Genomic DNA, 17991 nt, shown 5'->3' with positions numbered 1-17991 from the left:
CTTCTTAGAAAAAAGTTTGTATTTAGATACAGCAATGTGACTCATTTCTGTTCTATGAGCTTAAATAGAAGGCTCTGTACACCTTTCTTAAAAGACAAGCATGATACATCTGAAACTAACGTCAAAAAAAAAAATTAAAAAAAAAAAAAAAAGACAAGCAAGAGACCAGAATTCCCTTCTTTATTCCTCCCTTTGCCTTGTTATCTGAAACATGGATACAATGGTTGGAGCTTGAACCTCACCTATAGTTTGCAGGGCTTCAGCTCCAAATGGGAAAGCAGCCAGATGTAAAGTGCCTGAATTTGTGACTCCTTTGTGTTGCAAAGTAGCTATATTTATCCTGGCCTGCCTACCTCTGGACTTTTATAGGAGAAAATAATATAACATCTATCTTCAAATCTTATTAGTTTTGGTTACTATTACTAACAAGCAAAGGTCATTCTAACCGATACAGATGTCCAAAGGGAACAAGGATGCATCTACTACTGCCATTGTAGAACAATGAGGACCTTGCCATGCCCTCCATTCCTGAGATGATGTAGCTCTACAACAGCTTGCTAGAACTTAGAATTAACCTTAGCGAAAAGAGCGTCGATTAAAACTAGGGTTTCTGCCACTGGACAGACAGGAAGCTTGACGTAGAAACTAAGTTCAGTTATAGAAAACTACAGAATAACATTTCTTGCACTATTGAGCTCTAGGTGTGAGATGGGCTCTACAAAGTTTATAGCGGAAACCATGACAGTGGCAATGGCTGAGGTCCAGGGAGTTTACAGTGGAAGAAGAGCAATAAAAAACAAGTCTTAAAGATCTCAAACATATAGTGTGAGACAGAAGAGAGGTAGCTAGCAGATGAGTGAGAGAGAATTAAAGGAGAACTTTCAAACAAGACTTTTTTTGTATTCCTTAGAGAATAACCAATATTAAAGTAATCTTCCTATTGTTACCCTTGTGAGAGCATTTATTCAATACCTAAATTTTTATCCCAAGGTGTCATATTTAAAAAGTTTAAAAAAAAAACTTCTGCTTCTGTATCATAACTATAGGCAGATATAAATATGTGTAGGTACATAGATTACTGGAAGGTCTAGACAAAGTTAAATGAATTTAATTCATTTACTGCTCTTTTACCAGTTTGGAGGTTCATGTAAAGGAAGATTTGAAGGGACTGTAGGTTCAAGAACAAAGGATAGCATGTTGATGCTAGAATTACCTAGGCTTTTACTTGGGGCAATCCCTAGCCAGAGTGTGAGGCTTGGAACAAGTGACTACGCACAGTATCACATTCTTCATACGTGCCTCTTACTCTGTTACACACCTTGTTATTCAAATCACATCAACATGAACTTCATTGAAAGCAGTTCAGGTGGGCAGAAAACCTTCCTGAGTGTACCATGCAGCTGAGCATGTCGAAGAGAAGAGGGGTTTCCCATTCCATGCAGCTTTCTTGATGGTAGTGGTGGTTTTCCGGTAGTGGTGGTTACTTGGTTACTGGACCACCAGCTGACACTACTTTTCTTTTGAACTTCCTCTTCATTCCCCAGCTGCATAAGGCCTCTCCTAGCTTTCGGCTTAGAAGTAGTAATTACTCTATTTCATCATGTATCAGTAGCTGCCGGCTTAATACATTATGGATATCAGAGTGAAAGAATAACAAGAAATCGTAAGTCAAATCATTGGCATTTGGAGTTATCTTCAGCTACATCAGCTGATACTGTACTTTTCAAACCCCTGGGGTTTCTGGTTCATTTTACTACCAGTTTTAGGGTATGTGTCTATTTCTTGTCCATTCGTTAAATTTTGGTAGCACTAATGCAAGCTGTTTCCATACCTGTTTTGTAACTCAGCCTTGAAATAACACTAATGTCCTATTTAAAATTAAATATAAAATGTATATCAGAAAGATTAGGAAAAAGTATTATTCCCAAATAAAAGGACATACTGAATATTTTCAGATTATTGTACTACTAACCCACTTAAAAACACAGGTATGTGAGTTTATAAAACAAAGGAATTAATGTATTGATAGCTTTTTAAATTTAGTTAAGCCAATAATTCCTGGCCATTCTGGAATTTTGCACTACTGTTTACTTAATTGCTACCTCGTTCTAATATAGATGATACAATTTGGATTAACAGAATTCTGATACATAATATGAATGAAGTAGACCCTGCCAAACATAATTAAAGGATGACAAAATCTTATATAACAAATCAATAATATGGGCTATAGTCTTGTTCCCACCTGTCAGCACTTTAAACTCTTTATTCTGATTCCTTAAGGAAATTTTAAATTAGTTAGACTTTGAGATTCCTGGAGTTCTACAAATTTCTGCAACTGTTAAAAAAAAAATGACAATATTGTAACTGAGGGCTTATAATTTTCCCTGTTCTCTTTTATGGATGCTTATTTAGTGGGGGCCCTCCTGTGATTATGGAAATATAAAACCCATTAGACATGACTATAAAACAAGCATAATTATTCCAAGGCACAGGTGCTCCTCGTTCATTTTATTTTTTCCCCCTTCTTTGCTACCTTCCAGTGGTGTTGCAAGTCAAGGCTTAGCTAAGAAAGTCTGGAGCCTGGATGTTATTGGTAGGCTTTAAAGATAGACCATATGACAGGAAATAACTGATGAATTGGCAGTGTTTCCAAATCACAGGGAGAGAATTTCAGATCCTGAGAGCAGGACTGATGAGATCCCTTCAGGCTGTTACGCTCAGGCTGGGCTTTCCCTGGGAAGCATCAAGGTCCAGCTTCTATTGGAATCGCAGCCCTAAACTACAAGAAAGCATCTGATTTTTAACTTGCAGTGAGGCTAGGATGAAGCACTCCTGATCCCAGGTGTCTAGCGAGAGGCTGAGTTCTGGGCGGATCTCAGTGTGACCTGTTGCTGAGGAAAACCGCAGCTTTGTTTCCCAGGGGAAGGGCTGACGTTCTGCGGGCCTCCACCGCTTGCTCGGTGCAATGCCCTGGGACTGCGCGACTCCCGGAGGCGGGCCTGTCAGCCACCAAACCTCCCGGCGCTGGGACGGGAGGCGCGCCCCCACCGCGCGCGCTCCCGCCACGCGCGCTCCCCAAACCCCGAGCCCCGCCACGCGCGCCGCCGGCCGAAGCGCAGCTGGCCGGTTCCCGCGGCGTTTCCTCGTCCACTATCGCCCACTGGCCGGGGGAGGCGCTGCGGCAGCGGGTGGAGCACCGCCTCCTCTTCCTCCAACTCCTCCCGCCTCCTCCCTCTTCTCCTCTTCCTCACTCCAGTTCCCACTCCCTGGGCGGGTGAGCGCGTCCGGTTTGCTGGAACCGTGCAGAAATGGCAACTTGCGCGGTGGAGGTGTTCGGGCTCCCGGAGGACGAGGTGCGGGGACCACGGGGCTGCGGGCCGGGCTTCCCATTGTGCTGCCCATCAGCCGAACTAGAGGAGGTGGCGGCGGCCAGGGGGTCGGCTGTCAGCCCCCTCCTGCCTCTGCGCGAGCCCCGGGAGCGCGCGAGGCGCCGCGGGGGCGATCCGACGCGCGCGGGCTGGGGTGGGGCTGGCTTTCGGGAGCCGCTTTTTCTTCGTAAACCAGTTGCCTCCACACCCCTCACCTCCCTGAGCCGCCGCCTTATCAGTTTCCTCCAGGAAGTGTTAGGGAGGAGACTAGGCAGCGAGCGGCGTGAGTGCAAGGAGGGACGCGCATCATCCCGCCATCCCCTTCCTGCCACCCCCCGGCCAAGTGTGCGTGAGCTCTGGGAGGGTGGGGTGCATTTCCCTGGAGCTCAGCATCCCAGCAGATTAGCCTGCTCTGCCACAGGCCCACTGGACTGGACTTTATGGACTTCGACCTAAAGACTTCCAAGTGAATTGTCATTAGCTGTTTAGATTTTTTTCTTTTTTTATGTGCAATCCTTTGTAACTCCCTAACTGGAGACGGGGATGGGAAAGCAGGCAGATAGATTTTCCTCCTCATATTTAGCAACAAGTATCAAGTGTGGAAAATTCGTGCTATCTTTCACTGGTATATATTGATATTTTAAAAATAAAGCTGAAAAAGTATAAATACTTTAAAGAACTTCCCACAGCTGTTCACCTTGAAAATTAAGTTCTGTGATTTGAGAGGCAGAACTCTTTTCAGTTAAATAATTTATGCTGGTTATGCCTTATGCTTGTTAAAAATAAGGCCATTTGGAAAGAGTTGTTCTGTTTTAAATGAGATGCGGATTCCCTGTGTTCTTGGTGATTGTCTGAAAAATGGGAGTGGGTGGGAGATGGAAAGGCTATCTAGTCTAACAGTGACTAGTTCTGTTTGGAGAAAAAACATTAAATTTAAACATTACTGTTGATAAGCTGTCACATGTATCTGTTATCAAGATTGGATCCACTTAACTGTAAATCCTTTATCCTAATTGCTTAGGTATCTTCTAACAGTATTGTAATAGTGCCTTCTCTTAGTAACTTGGTATCTTAAAACATCTTTTGCAAAAAAAAAAAGTCTTTTACATTTTTCATGCAAGTTCTTTGTTTATAAACTTTGGCAAACTTGTTCATGCAGGCAAGTTATCTGACAGTGTTTTGAGAATGATTATGCGATGCGATTAGACTTAAATTTCTTAGTTATTGCTACCAGAAGAGAAGCAAAGTGGTGGTGGACACATGGTGGCAGCTTGGTAGTCCCTCGGAAACAACAGTCAATATGTTATAGCTAAAGATAATATCCAGCTAATGTTCTGTAGAAGAGATCAGAGGAAAGCAATGCAGTGTTGAACCAATGATAGCTTTATAGTTTTCTTATTAGTCAAGTCTCCTTGCTACAATAAGCTGCCCAACACAGATAACCTCAAGCTGGCATCCAACCTCATCAGACTGGCCTTGGACTTTCTTTCTATGTTGTTGTTGTTGTTGTTAATTGTTATTCGGGGGTAGGCCCTGCTATTCCAGAATTCTCATCTCTCTACCTTCCAGCAGAGCCAATTGATCATAGGATGTTGCCAAAGGTATCATTCACTGTCTGTTCTCTCCTTCTTGGTACAGGATCTGTGTTTTCAGTTATCTGCTTCTCACATCACCCCTCTACCCAGCTGAAATGAAACGACTTATGGCAGTTAGTGGGTGGTCGTTAAGCCAGCTGGGCTAAAGGCCAGACACTTCACCCTTTGAAATGAGGTTTTCCTGAATTTGCTGAAGGACTTGTACTTCTGGGAAGTTTAATGGCATGGGGCCCACTCTGTTCACATGTTGCGGGTCTGCTTGTCAGTCCGATGACTCAAATTTCCTTCTAGTTCCCTTCATCCACTTTGTCCACATTGGGGAAGAGAGTGAGACAGGAAGATAAGCGACATGATGATGAAGTGTTGTCTTCTACTTCTTCCATTGTAATTTAGGTTATTCATTCAACATTTATCAACTGTTCTGTTTCACGTGGTATGCTAGGCACCAGGGATACAGAGAGAAAAAACAGTCTTCACCTGTTTTATGAGGAGCCCACAATCTGTTGGGAAAGACAAAAATCTGGTGGAGGTTGCCATCTCATCACTCATTTGCCATTTATATTCTGGTCCATCACAAAAGTAAAAGAGGGCTTATAAACGCTTCCCTCTCCCTATTTTTTTAAATTTAAAAACATTGCAGCTATGTCATTTTCTAAAACTCAGACTAGTCTGGGAATAGGCAGCCCTCTGCTGTTGATTAAAAGTAAGGTACCTTTTTTTTTTATTACAGTACAAAGAGATGATTCTTTTAAATTTGAAATTGAAACAAGGAGAAAGATGAATAGACATAGGATGGAAGATAGAAAATTGTAACTTAACCAGTATATACTGGATAGCCACTGCCTCTCACTGTATGATTACATCAGTATTGAAGTCTGCTGGCATTTCGATCGTAGTACCCCCCCACACACACTTTTCAGTGAGTTTTAGCTCTTTCACATGTGAGTGTCTTTCAGTAAGAGATGGTCCTGGCTCCATGTGCAGAATTTTGCCCTAAAGCATAACGAACTAAGCAAATAGCATAATATAATTTATACCAAATTTGCTCTGACAGTCTCCTAGGATTAACAGTAGAAAATAACTCCCTCTTGTTGAGGAGGAGTGTGGTAGATGTGGGGACTGGAAATCAGCATCCCTTCCAGTTTCATTTCAGTGGACTTCCCTGTTACGCAGAGGCTGGAAAGCTAAACCGTGTTTCCCAAACTGTTTTGCACTTAGCATTCTGGAACTGGGTTGTGAAATAGGTTTCCCAATTAGGTGTAGTTACTTGAGATTTGGAAGGTGGAAATGAATAGAGCTAACTTCTTGTTTCTTTGGCTTTTTTCTGCTGACAAACATAGTCTTGTAGACACCGAGTTTTTCTGCAAAAGTGTTCCAGTATCTGGTAACTTGTGGGTATTGATAGGAAGTTGCAAGTAGTAGTGGGGGAGGTGGCTTCCTGATGTCTCGATTGTGTATGTTTTAAAGTCAACAGGTCTGGTAGTAGCTTCTGATTACCTACCTTTCTAATGGGCAGAGGTGGCGGTTTCCTAGGTGGGCCAGAACTGCAGTGTTTTCAGCCCCTCTTACGGCCCAGCCTATATAGCCTGCCCCTCCAGCTCTTCCAACGATTTTGTAAGCACCTAGTTCCCTGTATTAACTTCTTTCTTCCTAAAACATCGATTGATTTCTATTTCCTATAACTGAAATAAGGAAAAGAGGGAAAGAAACAAAGAGGAGAGCTGAGAGTCTCCACTTCACAATTTGCCTGTACAGAAGAATGGGTGTCTTTGATGGTGTCAGCTACGACAATGCATATGCAACAGGATAGCTAAGAACTGTATGTCCTGACAATTCTAGGCCCACTAATGCTGAGCAGAAGCAGACCCTGCCTGCCCTGGTATTACATTAAGCCTGGGAACAACATTCCCAAACCTTTATTCACTGCACACAAAGGAGGAGAAGTACAGTTTAAGCAGTAGCTGCATTAGTATAATTTAGCCCAGTTTTTCATGTATCACTTTTGCCATTACTGCTTTTTTTGCAACTCTTTAATTTCAGCATCATTCTAAAGTATTTTTCATTATTTCCATGAGACCAAAGAAGTGGATAGTTTACTTTTTAATAATTTGCTTTTTCATTATTTCAAACCAACAGAAAGTTTGGAAGTGTAATATGAAGCATCCAAGTCCTCCTCATTCAGATTCTCCAATTGTTGACATTTCACAGTTGCTCCATAACTCCCTTTTATTTTTTGCCATTTTCATTAATCTTTTCCTGAACCATATGAAGGCAAGCGGCAGATACAATGCCCCATCACCTCTAAATACTCTAATATATTTACCTAAAACAAGAACACTTTCCTCCATAACAGCCATCTGACCCTCCAAACCAGGCAATCAACATTGATGCAACACCACCATCTAATCCGTAGGTCCCATTCAGTCTTTGACAAATGTTCTCATTCTCTTTTTCGTTTCTGGTCCCAAATCCCATTTAGGAGCATATGGTACTTGTCATGTCCTTGCAGTTTATCTGTATGAGTTCCTCAGTCTTTCTTAACCTTGGCAGTTTTAAGGAGTACAGTCTGTACAACCTGTAGGATGTCCCTCAACGGGGGTGTGTTTACTGTTTCCTCATGACCATGTCAAGGTCATGCTTTGTCAGCAGGAATCACAGAGATGATACTGTGTTCTTTGCAGTGCATCAATCGCCTCAGGGGGGTCATGTTGTTGACTTGTCTCATTGATGATGTGGACTTGTTGATGATCACCTTGATCACTTGTCATTTTGGTGTCTGCTGGGTTTCTTCTTCGTAATGTCACCATTTTCCCCTTGATAATCGGTTAGTATTTTTGTTGTTGTGTTTTTTTTAAATTAAAGTTTATTGGGGTGACAATTGTTAGTAAAGTTACATAGGTTTCAGGTATACAATTCTGTAATACATCATCTATATCTCACATTATGTGTTCCCCACCCAGAGTCACTTCTCCTTCCATCACTGTATATTTGACCCATTGGTTAGTATTTTGTGGTGACATATTCAGAGATTATGCCAATGTTCTATCCCTCATTCATCAGATCTCCATCCACTTGTTTTAGCATCCATTGATGACTTCCACCAGAATTAAACACCACTGTTTTTTACTTCCATCTTTATCAGTTGGCATTCTATGTAAGAAGAGCTTTCCCTTTATCCTTCATTTATTTATTCATTTGTTTACTTATATCAGCATGGACTTGTAGAATCCCACCATATTCAGTGGCTTATTATTAATTACTGTCATTAAATATTTTGTAGCTCAAATTATCCCAGTTTGGCCAGTGGACGTCCTTTCAAGGAGGTTCCTAGGTCATTGTGACAAGTCCCCATCATTCTTTGAATACTGCGTTACTTTCTGGCAGAAGATATTCTAATATCCTCTTGTATTTTGCCTGGCCCAGCGCTGTCTTGAATCAGCCATTTCTCTTAGGAGCACTGGTTCCAGTTAGCAGAAAATATTTTAGAAGCCAAGATCTGGGTGTTCAGTGTGCTCATTGCTACTGCATGTCTTAGTTCTTCAACCATCTCAGGAAACAGAGAGAGAGTGTGTGTGTGTGTGTACTGCACACGTATACATATATAAGTACACACATACACAGCTATTTCTATATCTCTGTACAGATATTTTAAAATCATTAATTCATATAGGTTTCTCCAAATCTAATCTCAGGGTTCTTTCTAGCCATAAGTACCTCCACTAACAGTGAAAATCCTGACTTTCATTATCCTCATTAAATTTACTTATGTGCTTAATCCATGTACTTATGTTTTTGGTGTCACTAATTTTCTAACCATGCAGGCATCTCCTTTGTCTGCCACTTGTGCACCCCACTTTCAGCTACACTGGCAGTACTTGCTATTGTATCGCCTCTCTTCTGTGTCCCATGCTGGTGAGTACGCTGGCCATGCACCTTCAGGAAACTGCTCCTTGCCCCTAAGCTCTGCCTCAGATGGGCTTGCCATCGACTCCTCTGCACCCCCAAGAGAAGATGAGGAGGGGTTTTGTATGTAATATATATATATATATATATATATTACATACAAAATATATATATATTACAAAATATATATATATTACAGTTAACTATTAGGAATTCCTATATCACATAGGAATAGAATCTTGAAGGCACCACATAAATCATTCAGGATAAGCAGGGGTATAGAAAATGGAACTTAACTAGGTTGGAATTCTGGTCCTGTCAGTTGCTGAGGAATTCTGGTCCTATGTCACTCATCTGACATAGGTATTTGACATCTGTCAGAGCAGGATATTTAAATCAGCTAATTTTCCCATCTACTAGCTAGGTATATTTGGTATTCGGAATATTCTACAGTGCTTGGAGACATGTAAGATTGCTGATTTGAATCACACACCCCACTGTTCTACTGAGCTGTATGGCAATCGGTGTTACTGATCTCTCCCTCCTTGAAGCTTCTATTTAGTCCAGCTCCCTTGCCAATCCTATCACAGTTTTAAGAGGATAAATGAATGGAGAGGGTAGGAGAAGTCTGGAGATAAATGCAGGGAGAAAGACACAGTACAAACAAATGAAAAGGTTTTGATAAGACCTTTCTGAAAGTCTTGAGGAGTAAAAATGTCGTAGCCCAACATTATAACCTCATAGCCTGACCCAAATGTATGGCTTCCACCAATGTGAAATGTGTTGGGGCAATGAAGAGCGTAATATGAACAGTCATGTCAGTGCATAAAGATGCTTTAATAAAAACATTCCCCTTCAGGATAGAAGACTCAACCTAAATACATCACAGCTGCAATTAACTGAAGGCCTGCTATATGCCAGGCAGCAGGTTATATGTTCCCAAATTTTAGCTGCAATCATTGCAATGGTCTTGCAGTAGTTGATAAGTGGTATCTCCCGCTAACAGAAGAGATTCTTTCTCAGGAAGATAATGAATAGAACATGTACAAACTTAAACTTGTAGCTGTTCTTATGTTCTTACTTCCATATCTTCTGGGTTTTTTTTGGTTTGTTTGTTTGTTTGTTTTTAATAGATTTTAGGTGGACTTCTGAAGTAATTGAATTCTGTATTTGCTCAACAAATATTTGTTGAACACTCGCTGTGTAAGGCATCTGGGTCAAGCTATAACGTTATAATGATGGGCAACAAACTTTACTAATAGCCCAGAGTGAGAGAGGGATATTAAATGCGTAATCAGACAGCAATGTTTTATAAATGTTATGAAGGAAAAGGAGTGTAAGATGAAAGAAAAAAAAATGAATTACTCATGTATGGAGGAGGGGAAAGAGTATGAGGAAGTCACCTTTGAACTGAAACTGAGGATGAATAGGAATTAGCCAGGTGAAGAAGGGGCAAAAGACTTTCCAGACAAATAGAACCGTTCATGTAAAAGATGAGATGAAGAAGAACATAAAGAAGGCTAGGGCGGTAGAGCAAGAGGGACGGTGTTAGGAGATGAATCTGGAGAGGCGAGGAGAGCAAAGCCTGGTCAGGGCCTGAAGGCCAGTTATTAAGGATTTTAAATTGGATCCCAAGTGGCATGGAAACACAACTAAATGTTTGCACAGGCATACTTACACATTGTCATCATCGACATTGTTTCCTTATAATGTTTGTTCATCATGGATTTAACATTGTCTTTGCTTGTTATTTCTTCGTTTCTTCTTGAATCTCTAGCTTTCCATCTGGGATCATTTTTTTTCTGCCTGAAGTACATCCTCTACAATTTCTTTCAGTGAGTATTTGCTGGTAATGAACTTTCTCAGTTTTTGTTTTTGTCTGAAAATGCCTTTATGTTGCTTTTCTTCTATTTAGGGGAGAGATGGGAAGGAGTAAACTTTACAAATAGTGAAATGCATAGATCTTAAATGTACAATTTGATGTACAATGCTTTCCAAGATGTATAACTAACAACCCAGGTAAGGTATAGCATATTTCCATCACTCCAGAATGTTTCCTTGGGCTCTTCCTCCTTTCTAAGTGGGGAATACTCCTGCAACTGCGTTAACGACAGCCCTTCCCTTTCTCACCCTCACGTTCTTTACCTGTGGTTCTCAACTTTAGTGTCCATCAGAATCACCAGGACAGTTTGTTAAAACCCAGACTACTGGCCCCCACCACAGTGTCTGAGTCAGTAGGCACAGGGCCTGAAAATTTGTGTTTCTGATAAATTCCCATGTGATGCTTGTACTACTGGTCCGGGGAATACACTTTGAGAACCACTGCTGTCTCCTAAATCTAAGGATTCTGAGTATCCTAGTTTATCATGGTTATTACTGTCAAAAACTCCGGACGAGCTTTGACCATGATTAGCAAGTATATAGCAATCGTATACTCTACTTTTGCTAGGACTGTTCTGATTTCATTAATTTTTCAATAAAGGTGACCTAGCATTTATATTTTTATAAAAGTTTTCAAGTAACTTTATACACCAGAGGAAGAAAACTACTGTCAATCTATAGGTTCCAGTTTTTACTTTGGAAAATATGGTCACCAGAAATTATATAGCATATGTTGAAAGAAAAAAAAAGGTAGAGACATACACATCCCTCCCACCATTGCAATTTTTTTGTTAAGTAAATATTCAGTGCTTATGTTATTATACTATGTAAATATATTAGTTCTTGTTCACATCTGAACCATTGTACCATGTTTATAGTTATTTATTGCACTTTTTTGCTTTAGTTTTCTGTACACCTATCACAAATTACTTGCAAACTGACGGAGTTTTAAAATCATTCAATGTCGTAAAAAATATATATAAATATATAGATATATATTTCTCAAATGCTATCCATTCCTTTTTCCTTAGTCTTGTTGGAGACAGCCCCTTGCTATGTCGCATTCCATCTGAACTGCTTGCACTCTTCACCATCGTCTGCAGGCTTTCACTTGCCATCATTGTGAGAATTCTCTTGATCTCTTTTCTGTGTTAGATCCACTGTCTCTTTAATCTCTTGTTTTCTTCTTTCCTTATTGATTCCCTCATTTGCTGACATAGATCCTCTGTATGAATAGTCAAGTCCTACTGACTGGAATATTTCAGCTGTCTGAACCCACCATTTCACTATGGGACTCTCACATATAAGTATGTATAACGTTTGGTTTTTCCCCTACCTTGGACCACTCAGTTTCCTTAGAGAGAAGTCTTCCAATTCTCTGATGGATGTAGATCTAGCAGCCAGTGTTCTTGGATTATTGTTTATGCAAACTTTCCCTTGCTTTTGATAAGATGCCTTATTCTTACTTTCAGGAACTTCAGAAAGAAAGGTTTGTGGTTAATCAAGAGTTTGTCAGCCCCTAGTATGTTTTAGGTGTTCTGCTGGGTTCTATAGAGAATACAGAGATAATAAAAAAGCTAAGTTTTTTGCTTCAAAAATCTCACAATTTTAATAGTGGAGAAAGACACATAGTTCATTGCCTCAGCTACAAGACTGTGTGTGATAGATGCTATGTAAATGAGCCTGTAACAATGAGAAGGGAAGAGTCACATTAAGGCTTTTAGAAAAGATGGCATTTGGACTTTAAAGAAATCACAGAACTTTTTTTAAGAAAAAAGATAATTTAAAATTTATAAAAAGTTTAAAAAGTAAAACAAAAACCATCATGTCATTATTTTAACAGCTATTTTCATTGTTTCATGTTTCCTTCTAATCTTTATCCATCTGCATACATGTTTTTACAGTTATCACAGACTAGATATCGTTTTCCATCCTGATTTTTCCAATTAACATTATAATTATTTTCTGTCATTAAATAATATTAACAATTACATTTTTAATGGTTTCAAAGGAACCTGCTTAGATGCTATAGGACTTTAACTATGAAGTGTTTAGGGGCCGGGGAAGAATAGCCCAGGCAGAGGGAAGCTAGCTTGTATAAAAACTCAGGGGTAAGTAAACAGGGATACAAGTGAGGGGTGCAGGATGGGAGAAGGATGAAAAGAGTAACAAAAAGTCTCCCAAGACCTGTGAGAGACGGAAAGACCTAAGCTCTACATTTCCTATTCCTGGTTTTTTTGAGGGGTGGAGGGGTGGAAGAGGTGGGGAGTTTGACAGAAGATTGAGGAGCAGTAAGTAGCTGTTTGTGAGTTGTGGAGAAAATTTTAGCCCTAGGAAGCTGCTTTTAATTACTAAAGCCTCCGATATAGATGATGCATTAGCAGTTTGTTCTTTCCTGTCATTGAGGAAAGCCACATATCTTTGCCTATAATTTGCAACTCTTCCATTTCACTTTTCAGAAATCAATAGAGCTATCTTATGAGTGAAAGGGGAAGATTCCAGCTTTAGTAAAGAGCCATGATCTATTTGAGGTTACTGTCCTTGTTTTGAGTAAGGAAAAGATGTTTAATTTTTGTTTCTTTTTTACTCATTTGAGCACTATCCAGATATCTCTTAATAGTATTTTTAGTATCATAAGTCTAAAATTATTCAAGAGTCTGGTCTGTAGTTGGAGCTTTTATGCTTCTCTTCATTTTCTTTCTTTTTTTTATTTTATTAGTTTCAGGTGTACAAAACAATGTAATAGTTAGACATTTATCATTATATCCCTCACACAGAGACAACCCCCTGCCCCCATCTACTACCCCTCTGGCATCGCATACAGCCCTTACATTTCCACTGTCTCTATTCCTAATGCTCGTCTTCATTTTCAAAGATGATGTGAGATGTGACCTCTGCGTATGGATGTGATTAAAAGACCAGATTTGACGATTTTCTAGCCTAAATTTATAAAATAAAGTTAAATGAATGCAAATATGAAAATAAATAGCATTTCTTATTTAATCTTATTTTAAAAATCTTAAATCAGTATAGCTTCACATCAGTTAACCATAGCATCTAATATAACTAGTTTCGATTTGGGGGAAATACACGGAAAAAATTAAATGTGTCTGTGCCAGTGGGTAATTTATCATTTCCTGGAATTGTTTTTAATTAATGCTTGTTGCATTTTTCTCCAGGAGACTTCTGGGGGATAGTTTCCGTAGACGCTCCATACATATGTATTAATTTTCTTAAAGGGGTATGATAATCTCTTTCCTTAGTTAAATTCGTATACAAATTATAAAAATTTGTCTGTGTTTAGAAAAGGTAAGAGTACCAAATAACATTTATTATTTGCCGATAGCACTTTTGATTACACTTTTATCACTTGAAAAAGTTTGTGTTATTAATTAAGTCATCACAGAAAAGATTTCTAATTTTCACAATTCAGTCTTGGAGATTACTACCTGTTTAATAAAGTATAGCCACTTCCCAGTCAACTGATATAGTGAGAATTTGGCTTTTGGGGCCAAATAATTTCCCCCCCCCATAGAATATTTTAATGGGTCTATTTATTCAGTAACTTTCCAGGAAAAAAATGTAATATTTTCTGATTTTTGGGACTCAGTCCCCGCAAAAAACTGAAATTTCAGTTTATTTGTTTTCCTTTCTGGTTTTCAATTCTGACTTTATTTTTGATACCTGAGGACTTCCCTTCTTGCTTGCAAAATCACCTATGTATTTAGTTTTATTTGGTGGTGGAGGAAAGTTTTATTTTATCTAGCATCACTAATCACTGATTTTTGTGTTACCTGAATTTATCATCTGACTTTTGGAGCTAATACAATATTTCAATTATCATATTTATTAGGTGAAACCTCCAGGAACAGGGGTGATTATACATATATAGAAATGGAAGAAGAATGAATAAATACTCTATGATATGTATATTTTCTCCAACCAGACTTCCTCAGAAGGGAATGTGACCATTTGAGGTGGGATAATTTTAGAATAAAATCAGTTAAGTTGATACTGTTGGGCAACATTTATTTCATATTTTTGATTTTTGATCTTATAAATGCTACTGTGAATTCTCTTGTGCTTATCTCCTTGAATACATGAGTGAGACTTTATCTGGGGAATATATCTAAAAGTGAAATTCCTGGTTATTGATTTCAAACTTTAATAAATATTGTCAAATATCTCTTCAAAATGATTCTTTGATTTACAATTCCACCAACAATGGATTAGAGTTCTCTGATTACTGGTGAGATTGAGGATCTTTTCATGTGTTTATTGGACATTTTCTATTGATTCCTTGTATTAGGTTGTTCATATTTCACTTCTTGGTTTTTAGGAGTTGTTTATATATTCTGGATAATTATAATTTGTCAATGGTACATATTTTAGATACTTTCTCCCTGTCTATCCCCTTGACTTTTCATTTTGCTCTTGGCATCTTTTCTCATACCTTTTGTATGAGAAAAGATGTCAAATCTAACAACTTTTTGAATTAGGGTTTATATTTTTAACCTTTTCCTACCTCAATGTCACAGAAATATTCTTAAATTTCTTATAAAACTTTAAAAGTTTTCTTTTTCACTTTTAGACTTTAATGAATCTGGCATTTGTTCTTATATGTAGTATAAGATAGTGATTGAATATTATTATTTACTTCTTTACTCATCCGTATGAATTTCAGAATCGTTTGTTAAGATCCATGAAAAAATTCAAGGGGGGAGTTAGAATTTAATTTAATTTATAGGTTACATTGGAAAAACAGACAATAGTTTTATTTCCATATATGAACATAGTGACTTTCTTCATTTAAATCTTCTTTATGTTCTTCAATAATTTTTATAATTTTATCCATAAAGGTTTTTAAATGTATTTTATTAATTTTATTTCTCTGTGTCTAAGAGTTTTGCTTATGTGGGAATTTTTTTAAATAAGCATTCTGTATTATAATATTTTCTTACCTACTTTTTAATTTTGAAAATTTCAAATCTATAGGACAGTTAAAAAAGCAGTATAATGTGTGACATGGATTGATCTAGAGAGTATTATGCTTAGTGAAATAAGTCAGACTGAGAAATACGATATGATTTGACTTATATGTGGTATCTAATGAACAAAAATAAATGAACAAACAAAACAGAAACAGACCCACAGATACAGAGAACAAACTGATGGTTACTAGGTGGGAGAGGGGTTAGGAGGCTGGGTGAGAAAAGTGAAGTGATTAAGACATGCTCATTAATAGTTACAGGAGAGTCATGGGGATGTAAAATACAGTATGGGGGATATAATCCATAATATTGCAAACATTCTGTATGGTGTCAGATGGGTGGTAGATTTATTGAGGGGATCACTTCATAAATTATATAGCTGTCTGACCACTATGCTGTAAACCTGAAACTAATACAAAATAATGTTGAATGTCTACTATAATTTTAAAAATAGTCACAGGAATGAGTAGTGCAGCATGGGGAATATAGTCATTAATGTTTTAATAACTATGTACAGTGTCTGGTGGGGTCAGACTTGTTGGGGTCATCACTTTGTGAGTTATGTAAATGTCTGATCACTGTGTTGTTCTGTACACCTGAAACTAATAAAAAATATTTTTTTAAAAATTAGTGTAATAATCACCTGTATACCCATAAGCTAGATCCACAAATTGGTAACATTTTGCTTATCCCTTTTATTTACACACACAAACACACAAACACACTCAACTTTTTATTTGCTGAGCCATTTAAGAGTAAGTTGAAGACTTACCACACTTTATCCCTAAAATATTTTAATATGTATCTTTTAAAACTGAGACACTTTTATATAAAACCTCATAATACTATCATGATACCCAAGAAATTTAATATTTGATACATTATAATATCAATACATTATAGTTTTATTTAATATGTAATCTATTGAATAGGATTTTAAAAATAATTACCTTCCTAAATAATTATTACAAATTATTATGAACTTTGATTTTGTGTTATTATGTACATAGCAATAATGACAAATTCATATTACTTCTAATAACTTGGCTGTAAATTTTCTTGGAAGAAATTATAAATTCTTAATATAATAATCTAACTTTTTTTTTTACTTTGTGGAAATCAAGTCATCTACAAATAACAATATAGTTTTTATTTTTTCTTATATAGATTTTAATCTAATTCTTTAATATAGGATCATTAGTTTTAATGTGTACAAAAATAACATATACAAACATTTTAATACATACAAAAATAAAGAAATGATAAATTCTTACTCAATGTAATAATCTGACTTTTTTTTACTTTGTGGAAATCAAGTCATCTACAAATAATAGAGTTTTCTTTTTTTATATAGATTTTAATCAAATTAATTCTTTTTTAATATAGGGTCATTAGTTTTAATATATACAAAAATAACAGTTTTAAAAATACAATGGAAACCAATATCCTCATTTTTTTGGCTCTTAAAAAAATTTTAAAAATTTTTTCAATTACAGTTGACATTCAGTATTATTTTAGTTTCAAATGTACAGCATAGTATTTAGACATTTATGTAACTTACAAAGTGAGTCCCGTGATAGGTCTTGTACTCACCTGACAGACACCATATATAGTTATTACTGTATATATATATTATTGACTATATTCCTTATGCTATACTTTACATCCCCATGACTGTTTTGTAACTGCCAATTTTTGCTTAATCCCTTAGCCTGTTTTACCCCCACACCCTCCTCCCATTTGACAGTCATCAGTTTTTTCTCTGTATCTATGTGTTTGTTCTGGCTTGTTTGTTTTATTTGTTAGATTCCACATATAAGTGAAATCATATGGTAGTTGTCTTTCTCAGTCTGATTTATTTCACTTAGCATAATATCCTCTAGGTCCATCCATGTTGTCACAAATGGAAAGATTTCATTCTTTTTAAAGGCTGAATAATATTCCATTGTATACTCATATATGTACCACATCTTCTTTATCCATTTGTCTTTTGATTGGAGCATTAAATCCATTTACATTTAAAGTAATTGTTAGTAAATATGTAGTTATTGCCATTTTATTATTCATAGTTTTGGTCTTTTTTTTCTTTGTCTTAAAGAAGTCCCTTTAACATTTCTTGTAATACTGTTGTGTTGATGAACTCTTAGCTTTCTCTTGTTTGGGAAGCTCTTTATCTGTCCTTTGATTCTAAATGATAGCTTTGCTAGGTAGAGTAATCCTGGTTGTAGGTCCTTGCTTTTCATCACTTTG

General features: G+C 37.4%; 1 protein-coding gene across 2 annotated transcripts in view; it reads left to right on the top strand.

Annotated features, from left to right (window-relative positions):
- Positions 1–3134: 3134 nt before the first annotated feature.
- The window catches only part of NEDD4 (NEDD4 E3 ubiquitin protein ligase), a 113763-nt gene continuing 98906 nt past the window's right edge, over positions 3135–17991 (top strand). For both annotated transcript variants that reach the window (XM_074327712.2, XM_019732300.3), the window contains exon 1: positions 3135–3356. In XM_074327712.2, the coding sequence (XP_074183813.1) occupies positions 3312–3356 (45 nt within the window). In that variant the 5' untranslated portion in view covers positions 3135–3311. The remainder of the gene's footprint in view (positions 3357–17991) is intronic.

This window comes from Rhinolophus sinicus, chromosome 3 (genome assembly GCF_057876585.1).
Source record: "Rhinolophus sinicus isolate RSI-liver-muscle chromosome 3, RSI-T2T, whole genome shotgun sequence".
NCBI classification, from domain to species: domain Eukaryota; kingdom Metazoa; phylum Chordata; class Mammalia; order Chiroptera; family Rhinolophidae; genus Rhinolophus; species Rhinolophus sinicus.
The sequence above is the reverse complement of the archived record's forward strand: the minus strand, read 5'-3'. Positions and strand labels throughout refer to the sequence as shown.